This window comes from Ambystoma mexicanum, chromosome 14 (genome assembly GCF_040938575.1).
Source record: "Ambystoma mexicanum isolate Mex_15411 chromosome 14, UKY_AmexF1_1, whole genome shotgun sequence".
NCBI lineage: Eukaryota > Metazoa > Chordata > Amphibia > Caudata > Ambystomatidae > Ambystoma > Ambystoma mexicanum.
This window is the reverse complement of record NC_090940.1, coordinates 543,372,170-543,390,483: the sequence shown is the minus strand read 5'-3', so window position 1 is coordinate 543,390,483 and position 18,314 is coordinate 543,372,170. Positions and strand designations below refer to the sequence as shown.

General features: G+C 47.1%; 1 protein-coding gene across 1 annotated transcript in view; it reads left to right on the top strand.

The window, feature by feature from the left end:
* The window catches only part of LOC138526943 (cholesterol 24-hydroxylase-like), a 309,716-nt gene that overhangs the window by 44,286 nt on the left and 247,116 nt on the right, over positions 1 to 18,314 (top strand). Inside the window, exon 3 of the mRNA XM_069637836.1 lies at positions 1,928 to 2,009. Coding sequence (XP_069493937.1) covers positions 1,928 to 2,009 — 82 coding nt within the window. The remainder of the gene's footprint in view (positions 1 to 1,927; positions 2,010 to 18,314) is intronic.

The window sequence follows — 18,314 nt, the reverse complement described above, 5'->3', positions numbered from 1 at the left end:
CAGTCACACGACACACTTTGTGTAATTATGGAAGGGCCTCCTCTTTTGTATCATTTTACGTGCGAAACCTTCCGGATAATTCTTCACTAGCACTTATATTCACACCCAACATCTGTACATCTTCACCTGCCATTATTTTAACTATCGTTTCTCAAACCATCTCATATACAACTTACCCTCTGCCTATTTGTCCTTTTATTGTATACATGCCTATTTCTCCCCTATCATTTGTATGGATGTGTGCCTATATGATCTGGGATTTGTCTACAGGCAGCAGAAATACAATATCACGTTTACAATCTTGCTCATATACAGCATGTAAATGTGATATAGATGGAGAAAATAAATGGATTAAAATCTTTACTTCCACACTGTTGCGCCTCGACACGTTCCAAGGCCCCTTCTTAATTTGCAACAGAGCCAACTATACAACACAGGCTTCAAATATGTGCTTCCCAGAATGGCTTCTTTGTAGGGGACAGTTCTCACAAGCCAGTATCTTATAGCTGGGCTCTGATGCTAAAGTAATGACCTGAGGAAAAAAAGATGGAATTTGTGATATGTTGTATTGCTCTACAGATGGTGATTCGTGGTGTATTCATTTGAGTTGAGATAGCATCCTGAAATGGGTTCCTTGGCTAAGTTTGGATGAAATTGGGTGATATGAAATATAGACCCCTTAATATATCAAAATGTCGATTCTCAAAGCAGTATTTCGTGGCCTAATCACAGATGCAGCATTTTCGGCTTTTTGAGGATTGTCCACCCAATGGAAAAGCCTATATCATTTCTTCCCCAGCTATAGGGGAAGCGTTTGTTCTCCCCTCAGCTCATGCCGTCCCAACACTTGATTTTCCTGCTTGGCCGTTGAGTGACATCACTCTTTCTTTTACTAACATGCTATGTGCCATTGTCCAGCCCTACTATGTTATGGGTACAGAGTTTAGAGGCAAGTATCCTGGTCTTCCAGGAGTGCATTTTACTGATTCCCAAAGTGGACCTAGTGGCTGACACCTTGTTCGTCATGTAAGGTTTCTGATATTTTTGATACGCGTCATACTAGTCCCAGGGACATCATCAGGGAATTGCTCTCATCCTTCATGGAAGCAGTCTACAGTCCAGCAGAATAGCAAAGCTTTTCAGCTTGTCATGCAGGCAAGATAACCTCAAGGTACGCCCCAAAGCAGTCGATCACAGCTTGGACCAGTATAAGGGGATCTGGCTTTTTTATTGGTGGGTGGAGCTTTGGCGCCCCAGGTCAACCCACAAGGCATTTCCCAGGCAGGGCATCCCTGTGTCATTCTCTCTCTGGTAGTTCTTGGTCATTGTGCCACATCTCACACCACATATGCTGTGTTTCCAAAATGGCTATAGTCTTCCAGGAACTGGATACATTTTTCTCACATGTTACCCAGTTCAATTTGCTATTTCAATAGAGATTTGGAAATCAATTAATAACTAAATGGAGATTTCGTCCATTGTGTGGGAGGCGAAATGAGCCTTTGTCAGAGCGACATTCCAGCATTGTAATTTTGAGAGATAGTTTAAAGAAATCACATTATAAGTACGTGTATCCTGATGAAAAGCTTTGGCATTAAATATGTGCATTCCACACGATGACTCTTCTGAGCAAGGAGCAGATGTGTAGAAATTCTTTTTTTTTTCTGCAGTTGGGAGTATACAGAGTCACAATAAACAATATTGAATTAAACAAATCCATTGTAATGACTGAGAACCAGACTCAGCTACACCTAACTTTTGTTTTTGACATAGGAATATTTAAATAGCATGGGTGATCAATAACGGTCTTAATTGTGTAGTTTCGGATCATGTTTAATTTTAACAACGGCTAATTGTGGATTGTTATCGAACTCTCCAGTACAATGAAATAATTGTAATTTGTGTTCTTGTTTATTTTCCCTTCCAGGGCTGAGAAATATGGTCCAGTTGTGCGTTTTAATGGTTTGCATACGGTGTCACTAATTGTAACAAGTCCTGAAGCAACAAAGGTATAGCAACATAATAAACTCAAATCAAGAGCAAATGTTATGTGTATAGATCAGTGAAACTTGTATATAAAATGGGAAAAGCGTGAGCAGCATTGTGAGGATTGAGGAAGGGCGTTATAAACAAGTACTTTAACTGGTAAGCACTGTCCCATATACAGATAGGCTAACAAGTTAGATCACCGAGTTATCACTTCCAACCTGTTGCAATAAACACTTCAGTAACACATGCATGTACATGTCTGCATAAGTACGCATTCACATACTGATTGTCCGAGTATCATTACATGAAGCGAGATGTGTTCACATGTTTGCAAAAGCTGCAGAGTTTGCGCCTGTACGTACACTTCCAGACATGGAGGCTTGCAGGCAAGGGCATGTAGATCTTTTGGCATAGATGTTGAGATGCTGTCAATGCAGTTCAGGTGTACACATGCATACATGTCACAAGCTTTGACACTCTCCTCCCTGACGGCTACAAGATCCTCTCCACCCCCAGATCCAGCCGACACGGTGGGGGTGTTAGCCCTGATCTTCCCTAAGTGGATTCCTACCTCTATCATCCCCACTCAGACCTACTCCTCTTTCGAATGCCTTGTCTGTAGGTTCTGTCTCTCTCCTAGCCACTCCCTTACTATTGCTACTCTCTACGGGCCCCCTGGTCAAGTCACCTATTTTTTTCTGAGTGGGCAGACCCCACCTCCGCCCTCCTGAACTCTACCTCTCAACTCCTCCTCCCTGGTGATCTCCACATCCATCTTGATTCTCCCTGTTCCTCATCTGCGCTCTTTCGCGACCTCTGTGATTCACTCTCCCTCTCTATCCTCCCCTCCGGCCCCACTCCCTCTGCTTGCCACACACTGATGTCTTGATCTCCTCTGGCCTCCCCCTTTCTACCCCCCCTCATTACTCCTCTCTCCTGGAGTTATCACTGCCTCCTCTCCTCTCATCTCCCCATCTCCTCCCGTCAAGCCAAGCATGCCCCAAGACTGCCACCCACCTTCTCGGACATCCGGCCCATGAAGCGTTTGTCAGTTGAGGCTTTTGCTGCCACCTTCTAACCCCCACCTTCACTTCAGGCTGGCGCACACCCTGACACAGCCCTGGCTCTGCTCTACTCCTCCATCTCTGCTACTCTTGATGCTCTTGCCCCTATCATGAGGATCCGTTTGAAGCCCAAAGTGAAGTGCAATTCTTGGTATGACTGACCTAGCTACACTTAAATGTAAGTGTAGGGCGGCCGAGAGGAAATGGAGGGCCTCATGTTCATCCTCTGATAAACTGGCTTGCCACCTGCCCCAAAGGCAATACCGACTCTCTGTACACAGCAAGAAGAGAGTCCAAATTCAAGCCTGTGTCTCTGCGGCATTGAACAATTCGGCCGAACTCTTTAAAATCTGCAAGGAGCTGGCCAACCCTTCTGCAGTATCCACCTCTCCTCTGGCCTCTCAGGCTCTTTGCAATGACCTTGCCTCACACTTTATCTCTAAAACCAAGGACATCTTGTCCACACTCTCCTACTCTCCCGCTCCTCTCCCCTCCCCTTCTCTGCGTGTTGATCCACCCTCAGCTACTCCCCTCCCTCTTTCTCAGGCCTTTCCTCTTTTCTCCTGTGATGAGGTCACTAGACAAGTCTGATCTATGAAAGCCTCATCAAAACAGGTCCATCCCTCTAAAACTTTAAGGACCACATCGATACCCTCGCACCAGCCCTTGCTGATTTCTGCAACCTTTCCTTCGCCACTGGATCTTTCCCCTCCCCTCTGAAGCACTCCTTGTGCATCCTCTCCTCAAGAAACCCACAGCTTATCCTTCTTGTCCAGCTAACTATTGCCCAATTTCCATTACTCCCTTTTTGGGTAAGCTCCTGGAAAAGCTTGCCATTTCTCATCTTAACCTTCATTCCGACTCTGTGGGCTCTCTCCATGACCACCAATCCGGCTTCAGAGCTGCCAGAGGTACGGAAACTGCTCTCCTGAACATCCGTAAAGACCTGCTCTCCAACCTGGACTCTAGTATTCCCTCTGTCCTTATCCTACTTGATCTCTCCTCAGCTTTTGATGCGGTCAACCATACCACCCTGCTCAATCGTCTCCATGACAACCTGGATATCACTGATCAGGCTGTGGCCTGGGTGACCTTTCTCTCCGATCGACCCTCCAAGGTACAACTTGGGTCCTTCCTCTCTTCTATCTCCCTCTCTACTTGTGGTGTTCCCCAGGGGTCTAACCTCTCACCCTGGCTTTTCAACCAATACTTGGCAACTCTCGCCTACTGTATTTCCATTTTTTGCTCAAATTTCCAGTGCTATGCCGACGACACCCAACTCATTTTGAGGCTTCCCTCAGCCACCTCCTCTCCTTCCCTCATCTCTTACTGTCTAATCGCCATTCAAAATTAGTGTGCCGCCAATGATCTTTGTTTAAATGCCAACAAAACTGAGATCCTCCTCATTGGTACAACCTCTGCACCCTTTCCCCTCACTCTCTGGCTGGCCTCCCTTGGCCCTCCCCCTGCCCCTACCTGCGAAGCTAAGATCTCGGGGTCATCTTTGACTCCACACTTTCCTTCTCTGCACAGATCTCCAACGTCTCTAAAAAGTCTAACGCCTCCTTAGAGGTACTCTTCCTTTCCTCTCCTTCCCTCAGAAGCTCACTGTCTCCCAAGCTCTGATTCTCTCTAGGTTGGACTACTGTAACAGCCTCTTTCTAAATCTACCTGCCTCCACTCTCCCCCCTTCACAACTAATCCAGAACAGGACTGCGAGTCCTTGGCCTCAAGCCCTGGGATTGTATCTCTCCAGCTCTGAAATCCCTTCATTGGCTCCCAGTGGATGCATGGATTAAATTTAAAACCCTTTGCATTGTCCACAAGGCTTTCTGGGGCCTAGGTACAAAATACCTGAACTATCCCTGCGTAACGACCTCCCCTCTCGAGCCCTTCACTTCTCTACCTCTAACTCCCTCAGGGTCAGTCGTTTTTCAAAGAAACGAGCTGGGGGCAGATTTCTGTCTTCAGCTGGGGCCTCCCATTGGGACTGCCTCCCTGCCACCTTGAAACTTGAGGAGAACCATCTACGGTTCCGTAATCTCAAGACCTTCCTCTTCGCCTATGCCTTTGCCCCTCTTCTCCCATGTTGATCTGCTTTCTCTCTCGACACTGTCGCACCTGGCCACCCCCTGTCCTTCGGGCCCAGATACCTGCTCACCCTGCCACCCTCTTGCACTGGTCCCTTGCCACTCTTTGACACTGGGGCTTGTATCTGTACCCATACAGCCACCCATTCCTCTTCTGCACTTATCAGATACACCCTATCTGACTAACCTTGCACTTTGCAACTCACAGGCTGCACTACCACTGTTCTTGATCACCTTATTTATTTATTTATTTGCTTATTATTTATCTTGTTCTCTCCTATGCTCTACACTTTCCAATGTCTCTCCTCTCCCATGCACAATCCCCTTTTTCCCTTCTCCATGCTCTTGCACGTTCTCAATGTTACTGGGCCAAGTAAGATCGTTGTTTTTTGTTTTCTTCCCCTGTCCCCCTTCGCTTTGCCTGGTCGCGCTCTGAAACACCTGTGTACGAGCGCGATATAAATAAAATATCATATCATATCATGCGCTCACATTTTAGCAGTCCATCCAGAGATCAGGTCTATATGTGTCCATGCATATTTTATATATTTCATATATTTATATATGTTTTTATTCCTGTATATACTTATAGAATTGTAAGCATATTTTTCCGGGACATATTTAAATCTATATATTATCACAGTGTACTTACTATGTGAGACCAAGAGTGGACTATCTTTATTGGGGGTTTTAGCACAGGAATGGGAAACTCAAGGGAAAATTTGATTTTCCCAAACATAAATAAATGTCGGGATGGTTCTCCCTAAATAGGATTTGGCCCTTTCTCATCAGTGCCACGTCCCCCTTGTCAACTGTCTCTCTCCTGGATTACGCAGTCCTCTGCTTTTACAGTCTCTCTCTAGTAAATGTCATACAGTTCACAAAGAGGTTATGTCATCCCCTCTTGGTGATGCAGCTCTTGGGGCAGTTGACATAAATGACAGAGCTTAAGGGGGTCGCTGGGATCGAACCGTGGCTTTCTCCTGTGTTCTCTTGCCCCACCTCTGTGCAGGGCCAACCTGCTCTTACAATCTAATGTTGTGGCGAACCAGAAAGAGGAGAAGGACAACAAGACATATTCAACTTTAAATCAAATTGTTATTTAACTTAAAAGAAAATGCCTCACCTAGTCCGAACCTACGGTGCAAGTTCCCTATCCTAGAAAGTAAGAAAAAGGTGCACGTTAGGATGTCGTCCAAACTAAACTCCTGTCGTGTGTCCTAACCTGTGCTGGTGCTCTCAACTGTTCCCACCACTTGACAAAATAAAAATAAAACGCCTGTTCGGCTTGAGTGAAAAGCGTTTGTGTAGCTGTCCCCCACAGTTTGAAGAGTTCTTAAAAAATAAGTGTCCTTTTCAACCAATGATTCCTTAAGAGGAGCATAAATGTCTCTCTCACACAACACTTTCTTCTAGATGGCAAAATGTGCTATGGAAAATTAGCAAAAGTGTCTCTTTTACGCAACACTTTCTTCAGGATGGCAAAAAGTGTCTTTTGAAGAATAGCCAAAGTGTTTCCTTTCCACAACAACTGTTAAAGGAGGGCAAGAAGGGCGAATGTGTCTTTTCAAACAATGATTAGCAGAAATGTCTATTTCACTCAACACTTTCGTGAGGATGTGTTTTCTTGGTGTACTCCCAAGCCAGGAATCCTTATGGGTTTTGTAGTTCCCCTGGTATACTCCCCTGCCAGGTCTCATTCTCACAAAGGCTCACTGCCTTATGTGTGTCTTCCACCAGGACTGTCTACAATGTTCTCGTTCAGTTCAACACAGTTGTACTCCTTCACTGTTTATACTGTTTTGACTTTAGATGTTACTTATTCCAATTTTCCCCATATTGACATCTCATAAATGAAGACTTGTACAAAATGTGCCTTTCAACTTCTTCATTAGTGTTCAATTGCTTATGACAACATTTACCCAAGCGTTCCCCAAATCAACATCTCATATATGGAGAATTGTGTACATTCTGTCTTTCTATATTACATGGTTGATATTCAAAACAAGTTTCCAATTGTTTGTACACCTGTCAGTATGCCCCGGGGTTCCCAATACTTCTGGGCAGACTCACTAGTGTTTGCTGGCGTTTCCGACATGTACCGCTTGGCTGCGGCGAAGTCCTTGCTTCTGGGAAAGCGTTTTCTGCTCTGCAAACCCTTTTGCAGGTCTCTTGTCGCCTTCTCGTTCGCCCGCTGGTTGAACTGCTGCTCTTCAATGTGACCGTGTCCCCGACAGCCTCTCTACTGCTGCCGGCACCCCAGCGGCACTCCTGCGGTACCCGTTGTGCTTCTGTCGGTCTCTCGTCTTTCCAGTAGGAAGCACCTGCCTCAATCAAGCTTCGTTCTGTTTCCAACTTTGCCTGCTCTGCATCTCTCGTCTCCACATTCAACTTGAAAAGGAACACCATTTTTGTCACACACAGCTGATTTCCATCACAACTAGTCTGCACATTTAGCTTGATGTTTCTTTTAATCCACATTAACTCCTTCTTCTTCCTCTTCCTCGTCTCAGTACTTGAGTCTCTATAGGGGTTGGAGTCCATAGGATTATTGTTTAAATCAAAACAATCAGAAACAGAAAGTGTTACAGATGTGTTATGTACATATGAGGTGTGAATGCTATCAGTGTTTGACAAGAAGGGGGTTTTAGGATTTTACAATCGGAACTATTTGTATAATGACAACATGCCATCAGGAACTTAGGAATTGATAGTGTCTTCTTCACATGAAAGGGAAGAATACCGGGTCTCCCCTGATGGGGTCACCTCATCTCCCCGATAACCGTGATCCTCCCTCATGATACCACCCCCAGGGTCAGGATCAGGTAGCCATCAGGCAGCTGCCATCCCCTGGTCACGTGGGAGGAGGCTTTAGGCTGGGGATCAGTGATGACTCCACTGGATTCATCACTGTAGTAAAGAGGGTATTTCTCATCCCTTTCCAAACCCTTGTATTAAAGGTACTAATTCAGCGGCAGACAGGGGGACGCACCTACCAACTGTTAGAGTAAAGAAGGGGGACAGTGGGGGCAGCTACACAGGAAATGACAGGTATTCTAAGCCACAGACGCCCCATACAAAGGGCTTCACCGGGAACGGTAGGGGGTAATGATGCAGTCCAAGATACTGGCTTATGATTATTTAACGAAAGGGAATGCCAAAAATAGCACCATCATAAACACACCTAGTGCGAAACCCCCTGAGGTGGGTTGGACCCAGGAAACCTCAATCAGAAACACGTGACCAATACGACAGGGATCTGCAAAGGGGGTGGAGCTTAACCTAACTAGAACAAGGTGATGTAGTTACAGGGCGGTCAGAGAAACTAGACGTCCTACACATCAGCAGGGAGAGAGGCTCTGTACCAGTGTGCCGGTCACATGACCCCCCCAAGCCCATCGGCAGGCGGCTGTGGGAGAGGAACACTGGACAGAGTGGCGTTCCTAGGAGAACCAATCGGACGGTAAGTTCTAGAGCTCTGGTGAGGTGGCCAGCCTTCAAAGTATCTACCACAGAGTTTGCAAAGGTCATCATCTAACAGGTATCATGTGAATGTTCCCTTTCCCACCAGCTGCAGGGTGTCTTGTGTTCCGTTCTCAATGAGGCTGACGAATGGCAGTGTATTAAAGTTCTGGGCTGTCAGCACAAATGTTACATCAGTAATAACAAGTTGTTCCGGGGTGGGGTGTGAATAAATGTGGTACCACATGCATAGGCATTGTAATGGGAAACTGTTAAATTGTTTGCTTCAATTATGCTTCACTAATCAACGTAAACTTCGAGGTGGTGATGTCTACGAACCAATGAAATCCCTGGGAAACATAGAAAAAGTGAATTCTCTATCTTGCAAGTCTTTCGATGGATTTCCACCATTGTATTTCTTGGTATAAAATTACTGTTCATATTCCATTCAGATGTCAGCCTTTCGATCAGAGCCTGTCCACTGTCATATTTGATTTGTGCTCAACCAGCTGTAATACACATTGTTGCTTCTTGCCCAGTGTTTGCTCTGCTTTTTGAGTACATGGTTTTTATTATGCTCTAATTGGTGTACCCTTGGCTACGTTTTTGGAGGCCCCAGCGAGATGTCTCAGTCCTCCCCGTACCACTGAGGGAATCCCCCTCCCTGGGGGCACAGGTGTGGCGACCGCAGACATATTCGCTGCGCATCACTGTTAAGATAGATTTCTGAACTCTAACCTGGTGGGTAGAGGTTCAGAAGGGCAGCCTAGTTTCTTGGAACAGGGTAACCTCTGGACAACCCAGACCAATCAGGGTAGCTATGGCAGACGGTCAAGACTAAGTCTCAGGAGGGGTGAGGGTGACTGAAGGACCTCAATTAGCACACAAAGCAAGGACACTTACAAATTACTCCAGACAGGTGTTATATCAAAAATATAAACACATTTATTTCAAGGCCTTTGTAACATCGACCATAGCAAAAGAATCACAGTAACACTAAGTAAACTAACACATCACAATCAATATAATATATATACAAGACCATTGGGGTCTAAAGGGTTAATGTCATGATCTCTGCTTCCAAAAGGTCAGGGTTTTCCCAACTCCCTTGGAAGCAGATCCATAACCCAGGTTCCGAGTGCCAACCAGTCCCAATTGGGACCTTTTGGACCCAGTCCTGGCGCCAGTGGCACCAGGCTCATAAATATGCCCAGTCCCAGCGCTGGAAGCGCCGGGCTCATAATGCTTGGGTGGACTTACCTTCAGCAGACCATGCTGCTTACTTGCCTGCCAGTTGAGCCTCTGATCCTCTTCTGTTTGGAACTACTTTTCCTGTTGGGTGGGGCTGGAGCCACTCACTAGATTCAGAACACTGGAACTCTTCTGGAAGGCAGGAACTCTTTTCTTACCAGGAACTCTTTTCTTACTTAGGCGTGGCTGTGGAAGGAGACCTAAGCACTACAGGAGGCTATTTAAACCACACCCGGTGGATGAATCTTGCTTTGCGTTATTCTGCAACCTCTGCAGCAGAACGCTCATCGTGTCTTCTGCATCCGGTCCTGGGCCTAAGGAAAAAGGCTTACCATCCTGAATCCAGTCTTCAGCAACACCTATAAAGACAAGAAAGAACAGGTTAGCATTCCGGCATCTGAAAGGCAAAGGCTTACCATCCTGAATCCAGTCTTCAGCAACACCTATAAAGACAAGAAAGAACAGGTTAGCATTCCGGCATCTGAAAGGCAAAGGCTTACCTACTCTTCGTGCGCTCCGGAGGTCTTCACACTGCATTCCGGCATCTGAAAGACAAAAGTTTACCAACTCTTTGCACGCTCCGGAGGCCTTCGGCGCTGCATCCCGCATCTGAAAGACAAAACAAGGTGCGTTTAAAGACATTGGGGAACTTTAATACTCACGTGCCATTACTCCTTTCCACATCTAATCCAGTGGGTATTCCGGCACCCTGCAGCCGCTCCGAACTCGTACCTGCAAAATAAAAAGACAGTTAGAGCGCATAGTGAAGCAGGCAACAAGCGCTTACTTACGTGCTTCCAGGCGCTTCTATTCATCACACGGGCTCCATCTTCAACTCACTTCAGCCCGTCATCCGCCATCGCCGGAACCCTGCAAAACAAGAGACATCATTACTAAAGACTTTAAAGACATTTGAATGACTCGAAACTTACCTTTCGTGCAGTAAACGACGGACAGCAGTCCTCTGAAGTCAAGAGGCCTGCGCTACCTATCCAGTGAAGAAACTGGTTACAGCACCCTGCCCCGAGGCAGATGGAGAGCTCGGCATTCACTTACCTAAGACATCTTACTCTACACGTCAGGCATACAGTGCACAGAGGTCCAGCCCAAAGAGCCAACCGGGTGCTACACATCACCTTTGAAGATACGGTAGTCGCCCAGTCAAGACCGGCGCCTCTGCGAGAATCAGGTGAGCGTTACAGAACGCAAAGCCTACCGCAAAACTCTCGCCCAGGCGCTATGGAAACCTCGGATACTGACCCCCTAGCCCGGTTACTTGGGGAACTAAGGGCAGAAGTGCATGCAGCTCGTCAGGAAACGAATGCTCTAAGAAGGGAACTAATTATTTCCAAGGAGAGAACAGACAATCTTGCTAGACAAGTGCTACAGTCACAAGCCGGACAGACCCCGTTACCCGCATCAGGGGCAAATCTTCCTTCAACATCCTCTATGAATCCAGTGCAGATCAACCTACCTGGGAATGTACCTCTGGCTCCGCCCGAACGATTTTCTGGTGACCCAAAGAGGTTTGCAGTATTTATCAATCAGTGCCGGTTGCACTTCTTATGCCGGCCAGCAGCCTTTCCAACTGATGAAGCAAAAGTAGCTTTTGTACTTTCGTACCTTAGTGGCAATGCGGCAGACTGGTCGATCCCTCTAGTTAATCAAGATGATCCGGTTCTCCATGATTTTCAAGCCTTTCAGCTTAGTATGGAAAAACTGTTCGCAAGACATTCACAGGGGCAGGCCTTGGACAATGAGCTTCTTTCGTTGCGACAGGGTAATCAAGACCTTTTGGCTTATATTGCATCTTTCAATAGACTAATAGTGGAAACTCAATGGCCTGAGGACAAAAGGATTACGCTGTTTTATAGAGGTCTACGTGGAGAGCTCAAAGACGTTTTAGCCCAAGTAGTGAATCCCCCACAAGACTGTTCGGATTATATAGACTTGGTCGTTCAAATAGATCACAGGCTGCAGAACAGGAAGGCCGATCGTTCCAAGTTTGATGCTCGAGTATTTTCCAAACCGCCAACTCCTTCCAAAGGAGTAGACTCCGGGGAACCCATGCAAATAGGGGGTCTGAAAGGTCCTCTAACACAAAGGGAGCGGGAAAGGAGGAAACAGTTGCAATTATGCCTATATTGCGGAAACTCAGGGCACTTTCTTCGAGACTGTCCGGTGAAACCTGCCAAGAAGGCAGTAGGAGCTGCAGTTACCAAAGTTACAAACTCTGAGCAGGGAAACGACCTCGCCCGACAAGAATAGAGGTCCTCTTGCCGAGCGTGAAAACCAGTTCCGTGACCTCGCATTTCGTGATACCTATGGTCCTCATTAGCCCTGATAATCCGGATCGATTACATGCAATTGAAGCTTACGTCGACAGCGGTGCCATCGGCAATTATGTGGATCATGAAATGGTTTTGAGGATGAATCTAACTCTTTGTCCCAAGGCTGTAAAGGACGTCATTACTACGGTGGATGGTACGGAGATAGCCTCCGGGCCAGTAACGCATACCACTCAAGAGGTGACGCTAGTAAGTCAAGATGGACACCATGAGAAGATCGTGTTCGATGTGATCAAGGCCCCTCAGTTTCAGATTATTCTAGGAATACCTTGGTTAGAGAAACACAATCCTCTGATCGATTGGCGAGCAAGAACGGTCCAGTTTCCAGAATGTGTCTCTACTTGTCACCCTCCACCTGGTGTTGCACTGGCCGCAATTTCTTCAGAGACTCCCCAGTTACCTCCCGAATACCTAGAATACCAAGATGTTTTCCGGAAGGATCAGGCTAACTCTCTACCTCCTCATAGGTCTTATGACTGCCAGATAGACCTGATACCTGGATCTACTCCTCCTTGTAGTAGAATGTATGCCCTCACCGAGCCTGAGAACCTTCACCTTCGACAATACCTGGATCAATACCTGGCAAATGGGTTTATTCGTCCTTCCAAGTCCCCTGCTTCTTCAGCTTTGTTCTTCGTTCCAAAAAAGGAAGGAGACCTTAGAACTTGTATCGATTATCGCTCCCTGAACCAGATCACTGTTAAGAATAGATATCCGTTACCTTTGATCCCTGAACTCCTGGACCAAGTCAGAAAAGCATGCATATATACAAAGCTGGATCTTAGAGGAGCTTACCACTTGGTACGAGTAAAAGAGGGCGATGAATGGAAGACGGCCTTCCGCACCAAGTATGGGCTATTTGAATATCAGGTCATGCCCTTCGGACTTTGCAATGCCCCGGCCGCCTTTCAATATTTTATGAACGATGTCCTCAGAGAGCTCATAGATGTATGTGTTGTTGTTTACATTGACGACATCCTCGTTTATTCTTCATCGGAATCTGAACATCGGAAACACGTGAAAATGGTCCTCGAAAGATTGCGTCAACACAAACTTTTCGCTAAGTTGGAAAAATGTGTTTTCAACGTGACTGAAGTTGAATTCTTGGGATTCATATTATCACCTGGCGGAGTGCGTATGGATTCAAAGAAGGTCGATGCAGTTCTCAAATGGCCATCACCATCCTCCGTAAAAGGTGTGCAAAGCATGTTAGGCTTCGCTAACTTTTACCGCAGGTTTATCCCCGAATTCTCTCGAATAGTCCAGCCCATCACTGCCTTGTTAAAGAAAAACAAACGTTTTGAATGGTCTACCGAGGCGGAACAAGCTTTCCAGGATTTGAAGACTAAATTTATCTCGGCACCAATCTTAAAACACCCTCGCCCCGAACTCCCCTACATCGTGGAAACTGATGCTTCAAGCCTTGCCATGGGGGCAGTTATATCACAAAAGGACCCGGTAACCAATCAGTTGCATCCCGTGGCATTTTGGTCCCGCAAATTCTCGCCTCCTGAAATCAATTACACGATTACTGACAAGGAACTTCTGGCTATCAAGTCTGCCTTTAAGGCTTGGCGGCATTATCTGCTGGGGGCCCGACACACCTTTACTGTGATTACGGATCACCGAAACCTGCAATATTTGAAGACCGCAAAAGCCCAATCCTCTAGACAACTCCGTTGGGCATTATTCTTTGCCGAGTTTGACTTCATAATTACCTATCGACCTGGTACAAAGAACGGTAAAGCCGATGCCCTTTCTCGGATGGGAGTGGAAGAACACTTGGTCAACCCTAAACCTGTACCAATCATTCCCGAACAAAGAATTCTGGGTGTAATCGCCACAGAATCCATAGAGGAAGTTAAGGATAAAGCCAGGCAACTTGTAACTCCAGCAGACATACAGAATTGGCATCTGCAGGGAAAGGACTTTGCAGTAAAGGACAACTTATTGTATTTCCAAGAACGATTATACCTACCCAGCACAGATTTACAGAAAAAAGTAATCTCTTGTTATCACGACTCTTTAATGGAAGGTCATCCTGGTATAGCCAAGACCTCAGAAAAGATCAAGCGCTACTTCTGGTGGCCGTCTTGGAAAAAAGATATCAGAGACTTTATAATGTCCTGTGGAGTATGTGCCCAAAACAAGAGTCAAAAGGAAAGACCAGCAGGCCTCTTACGCCCTATTGACATCCCACCTCGCCCTTGGCATACGCTTTCTATGGACTTCATCACCGATCTACCTCCATGCTCCGGATACAATACGATTCTAGTAATCGTGGACTTATTCTCCAAGATGGCGCATTTCATTCCGCTCAAAGGCTTGCCAACAGCAGCAACTCTGGCCCGAGAATTTCTCGAAAACATCGTCCGACTGCACGGTTTTCCTTCGGTTCTAATTTCGGATCGAGGTAGTCAATTTATTTCTCATTTTTGGCGAAGTTGCTGTCGGTCGGCTCAAATTGATGTGAGACTATCGACCAGTCACCACCCTCAGACCGACGGACAAACCGAGAGGACCAATCAAACTCTGGAACAGTATTTACGCTGCATGCTGCAACAAACTGAAAAAACTTGGAAAGATATCCTTTGGATAGCCGAGTATGCCTACAATAACTCTGTCCATTCGGGAACTGGGAAAACCCCGTTTTTTCTTTTGTACGGCAGTCACCCTCGAACCTCGGAGTTGGATCCCCTCCAAGATCTTGAAACACCAGCAGTAGACTACCTGCATTCTACAATCACCCAAGCCTTTAAGGAAGCTGTTTCTCACCTTCAAAGGGCTAAAGAACAATACAAGAAAGGAGCAGATCAACATCGGAAGGAAGCCCCTCACTATCAAGTAGGGGATCAAGTCTGGTTATCCACCAAATATCTATCTCTAAAAGGGCCACGCACATTCAACCCAAGATACCTTGGTCCCTATTCCATCACTACCATAGTAAACCCAGTAGCGGTCAAGTTGGACTTGCCCCCGCACATGAAGATACATCCGGTCTTCCACGTCTCTCTATTAAAACCCGTGCAACCTCAAACCCGACTAACCAAATCTCCAAAACCTATCCTAGTGGATGGAGAACTCGAGTTTGAAGTCAAAAGCATTCTGGACTCCAAGATCTCCAAATCTAAACTATTCTACCTAATTGACTGGAAAGGCTACGGCCCCCAAGAGAGATCCTGGGAACCTGCTGAATATGTCCACGCTCCTCGCCTAATCAAAAGATTTCACCGAACATTTCCTGACAAGCCAAAACCCCCGGAGAAGCCCGGTTTGGGAGGGGCCTTGAAGGGGGGTACTGTCATGATCTCTGCTTCCAAAAGGTCAGGGTTTTCCCAACTCCCTTGGAAGCAGATCCATAACCCAGGTTCCGAGTGCCAACCAGTCCCAATTGGGACCTTTTGGACCCAGTCCTGGCGCCAGTGGCACCAGGCTCATAAATATGCCCAGTCCCAGCGCTTGAAGCGCCGGGCTCATAATGCTTGGGTGGACTTACCTTCAGCAGACCATGCTGCTTACTTGCCTGCCAGTTGAGCCTCTGATCCTCTTCTGTTTGGAACTACTTTTCCTGTTGGGTGGGGCTGGAGCCACTCCCTAGATTCAGAACACTGGAACTCTTCTGGAAGGCAGGAACTCTTTTCTTACCAGGAACTCTTTTCTTACTTAGGCGTGGCTGTGGAAGGAGACATCTAAGCACTACAGGAGGCTATTTAAACCACACCCGGTGGATGAATCTTGCTTTGCGTTATTCTGCAACCTCTGCAGCAGAACGCTCATCGTGTCTTCTGCATCCGGTCCTGGGCCTAAGGAAAAAGGCTTACCATCCTGAATCCAGTCTTCAGCAACACCTATAAAGACAAGAAAGAACAGGTTAGCATTCCGGCATCTGAAAGGCAAAGGCTTACCATCCTGAATCCAGTCTTCAGCAACACCTATAAAGACAAGAAAGAACAGGTTAGCATTCCGGCATCTGAAAGGCAAAGGCTTACCTACTCTTCGTGCGCTCCGGAGGTCTTCACACTGCATTCCGGCATCTGAAAGACAAAAGTTTACCAACTCTTTGCACGCTCCGGAGGCCTTCGGCGCTGCATCCCGCATCTGAAAGACAAAACAAGGTGCGTTTAAAGACATTGGGGAACTTTAATACTCACGTGCCATTACTCCTTTCCACATCTAATCCAGTGGGTATTCCGGCACCCTGCAGCCGCTCCGAACTCGTACCTGCAAAATAAAAAGACAGTTAGAGCGCATAGTGAAGCAGGCAACAAGCGCTTACTTACGTGCTTCCAGGCGCTTCTATTCATCACACGGGCTCCATCTTCAACTCACTTCAGCCCGTCATCCGCCATCGCCGGAACCCTGCAAAACAAGAGACATCATTACTAAAGACTTTAAAGACATTTGAATGACTCGAAACTTACCGTTCGTGCAGTAAACGACGGACAGCAGTCCTCTGAAGTCAAGAGGCCTGCGCTACCTATCCAGTGAAGAAACTGGTTACAGCACCCTGCCCCGAGGCAGATGGAGAGCTCGGCATTCACTTACCTAAGACATCTTACTCTACACGTCAGGCATACAGTGCACAGAGGTCCAGCCCAAAGAGCCAACCGGGTGCTACACATCACCTTTGAAGATACGGTAGTCGCCCAGTCAAGACCGGCGCCTCTGCGAGAATCAGGTGAGCGTTACAGTTAAATGCACGAAATATGTCGACAACCTAGAGGGGCAGGAAACAGGCAGTGCAGATAGTCTTTAGACCCAGTTCAATATCGAGAATACACCTAACTAAGAGGCAGTACAAGCCCTAAGAAAGTACATAAAATGCAAGTGCTCGCGGTTGTGCCAATGGGCAGAACAAGGTCTCTTCAGGGGTCTCTAGCAGCTCGGGAAGGTGGATGAGGCGATGCAGAACAAGTTCCCACTATTCAAGAATGACCTCCACTTGAAGGCAGAGGCAGTTAGAGAGTTCGGGATGGAGTCGCTATTTCCGAATAGCAGTGAAAAGGAGAGGGACCCCCAGGGGCCACTAGTGCGTAAAAATGGGCCCTTGTGCTAGGGGTCACTGGTTGGGGTATGGAGTACTCACCGGTCCCCGGCACAAGCAGACCCAAACTTCGCCACTTCAGTCCACTTCGCTTGCAGGTTCGAATGCGGCAAAAAGGACGTCTCGGCACCTTTCAGTTCCTGAGATACAGCGATGATTCCCAAACGGGACAGTGGCGATTTTTACGCTCTGGGTGGATGAATCGACCCAGTTTCACTGCAGCAGGGTTCAGGGGCAAGAGGGTCACAAATGCAGCGGACTTGCAAAAGACATTGCCACGGCAGGGCAACAGGGTAACTGCGTTTACTCCGGTCCTGGCGCACTCGTCTCACTTCAGACCTGGGAATGCCAAATGTACGAAATTCGGTGTGAGGGTGCCGGGAACACAGAGCTAGCAGTATACCAGGTTTCGAGGGCCTCCTCAAAATGGCAGCAGTGACAGAGCAAAGCAACTGGGTAAGCTGGTCAGTCCACTGGTTGGCCGAGGGACACTTCAGAGAAAGCTTACATTGCAGGGTTTGATGAAGGTGCCGAGAATAGTTGGTCCACTATTCCAATGGGTCGAAGCGTCTTCGCAGACCTTCTAGAACGACCAGATGCAGAGGGGTCCCACGGGACGACAGCGGGCTCAGGGTTCCAAACTTTTCAGCGGGTCAACAGCGGTTCCTCGAATCGGCATCGTGTTGCAGGATACTTAGATCCTATCCTTTGTTCAGTGAGAATTCAGGAGATCGACATGGTAGTGGTGTTTTCAGCCTCCTCTTAACCAAAGTTCCCTTCGCGCCAAAATGGAGAGGACCCAATGGGAGATCTGCTCACAAACACACACTCCATACGTGGACCAATCACGGACCACGGTGGTCCCAGTCATTTATGGCACTCCAGACTCTCTGGCACCCAGGATGTGTATTGGAACCATACGTTCCAGCCCACATCGTGGAGGCACATACACAAGGCATGCAGAAGTCAGCGAAAGCATTGGGATTCGTGGGAAAGTGTATGACCAAATAAGGACTGACCCAGGTCAACTCGACCTGGGGAAGGTGAAGGGGCAAGATGGCCAAAG